A 1,950-nucleotide genomic window follows, 5' to 3' on the forward strand; every position below is an offset into this window, starting at 1 on the left:
CCTCTGTATTGATAAATCGACATTTAGACATTTTTGTCCCCATTTAGTGTCGTTGGGAGACAACTGTCCTAGATTAAACCCACGGCTCCGTGGCGATGCCTGGAATGTGATTACGCGATTTGCAAAGTTGCCTGCCTTTCAACATAATTTTACTATCTATTATTTGGAATGAATGTTCATCCGTTCAAATGTTTATCGCTTTTTAATTGAAAACAAAACAACAACTTCTGATCATTGATAAATATATGATTTTACAGTTCACTATCATATTCATGTGATTATGATGTGTACAAGTGATGGTCAACTCAACTCAGGTGTCTAATGTCACTTTTCGGTTTCTGGTCTCTTCATTTAACAGATACGTGGCAATCGTCAAACCCCTTCACTACCAGCAATGTATGACTGCAACCCGGGCAACCGTCTACCTCGTATGCATTTGGGGAGTGTCTGTCACCTGCGCCTGTTTACCGATGACGAGTATCGCTTCGTACGCCTACATCGAGGACATTGGAGCCTGTACCGTGGACTGGGAGAAATCCAACTGGGGCTACACCATCGCCAAGTACTTCGTCGGCTTCTGTCTCCCGCTTGCGATGATTTTGTTTTGTTACGCCAAAATCTACATCGTCGCTCGCCGCGTCAAGCGGCAGATCAGACCAGCTCCGGCGAATTTAGGCGGCCCCGAGCACACGAGCAGATGGGCGAACGAGAAAAGTCAGTGTGACGCGCTCACTGGAGAAGTTTCGCAAGCGTCCCCGCGCAAGAGACCGCCCGGCGCACGCGTGGATAGGCCTTCAACATCACTACCAGACAACATGAGGTACCATGGTAATAGTGATCAGGTTTACCGCGCCAAAATCACAGACACAAACGGCAGCACTCTGTCTGAAGGACAGAGGGAGCCGAGAGCAGTGAATGCTGACATCAAGCGCAGCAAGTCGGCCCAGCATGTGTGGCGGGGAGACTTGGTGAATGGGACACACAGTGACAAGGGCTTGGCAAATGTCAAATGCTCTGTTCCTGCGGGTCTGGCTATTGTGCCCAGTATCTTTCAGAACGACGCCAACGTGCCTACAATTCGGACAGACGACTACGTCCCGCCAAAACACAAAACAGTCAAAAAGAGGTTTTCCCTCAACGAGGGCACTTTGCGGCACAAACGAGAGAAAGATAAACATAAATCGTCCACAAGCGGAGAATCGGGGGAATGGAAAACATTTACGTCCAAGCAAACGGCGAGAAAAGTGGCAAAGATGAAGAAAATGCAGTCAATTCGAGACACGAAAGCGGCAACAACGTTACTGATCCTCCTCGGTGTGTTTCTTCTATGCTGGATTCCGTATGTTGCTGTCTGCTTTCTGTTGAACGCGCAGGTGCACGTAAATGCGCGCGTACACTGCGCAGCGTTCATGGTCGCTCTGACGAACAGCGTTCTTAACGTCTTCGTGTACGGAGTCCTCAACACCAAATTCAGGATGGGTTTCCGGAAACTCTGGAAGCCATGCTGCCTCTGGCTAAGCTGTAGGTGCCTCAAAAGAAGCAACACAGATCCTGGTCTACGGATCAGAAGTATAAGTCACTCGCTGAGAAACAATGGCGTTATATCAGAACGGGCAGTTAACGGAAAGTGAAAAACTGTTATACAGAGCTGCTATGGATACATGCGAAATATCTTTTGATACACAGTATTTATTATTCTGAAATTTTGACTTGTATATGTTTAAATAAATTTGAAGTTATATTGTTTAGCAATCATTTGATATGATGTGGTTATAAGCCTATCGAAAACTTTGGAGCAGTGTATATTGATTTTACAAGCAATGTAATGAATTGTCATCTGCGAAAAAAAAAACACTCTTGGTGGTCTCTTTAAGACGTCGACATCTCTTAATTGATCATAGTTCCTTATGTCATGTATGTGAATTGAATTCAGGTATTGATTACTACGTC

The 1,950-nt window shown here is 45.6% G+C and overlaps 1 protein-coding gene across 1 annotated transcript; it reads left to right on the plus strand.

Annotated features, from left to right (window-relative positions):
* Positions 1 to 398: 398 nt before the first annotated feature.
* LOC139710300 (uncharacterized) lies at positions 399 to 1,631 on the plus strand. Its single transcript, XM_071622227.1, has one exon. It carries the CDS (start codon positions 399 to 401, stop codon positions 1,629 to 1,631), a length of 1,233 nt encoding a protein of 410 aa, XP_071478328.1.
* Positions 1,632 to 1,950: the final 319 nt, after the last annotated feature.

This window comes from Diadema antillarum, unplaced genomic scaffold (assembly GCF_040938485.1).
Source record: "Diadema antillarum isolate AM-2024a unplaced genomic scaffold, OU_Dant_1.0 seq00001520_RagTag, whole genome shotgun sequence".
In the NCBI taxonomy this organism is placed as follows: Eukaryota; Metazoa; Echinodermata; class Echinoidea; order Diadematoida; family Diadematidae; genus Diadema; species Diadema antillarum.

Excerpts from the sequence above, each read along its gene's own strand:
- LOC139710300 (XM_071622227.1), top strand. The coding sequence starts at position 399 with ATGACTGCAACCCGGGCAACCGTCTACCTCGTATGCATTTGGGGAGTG.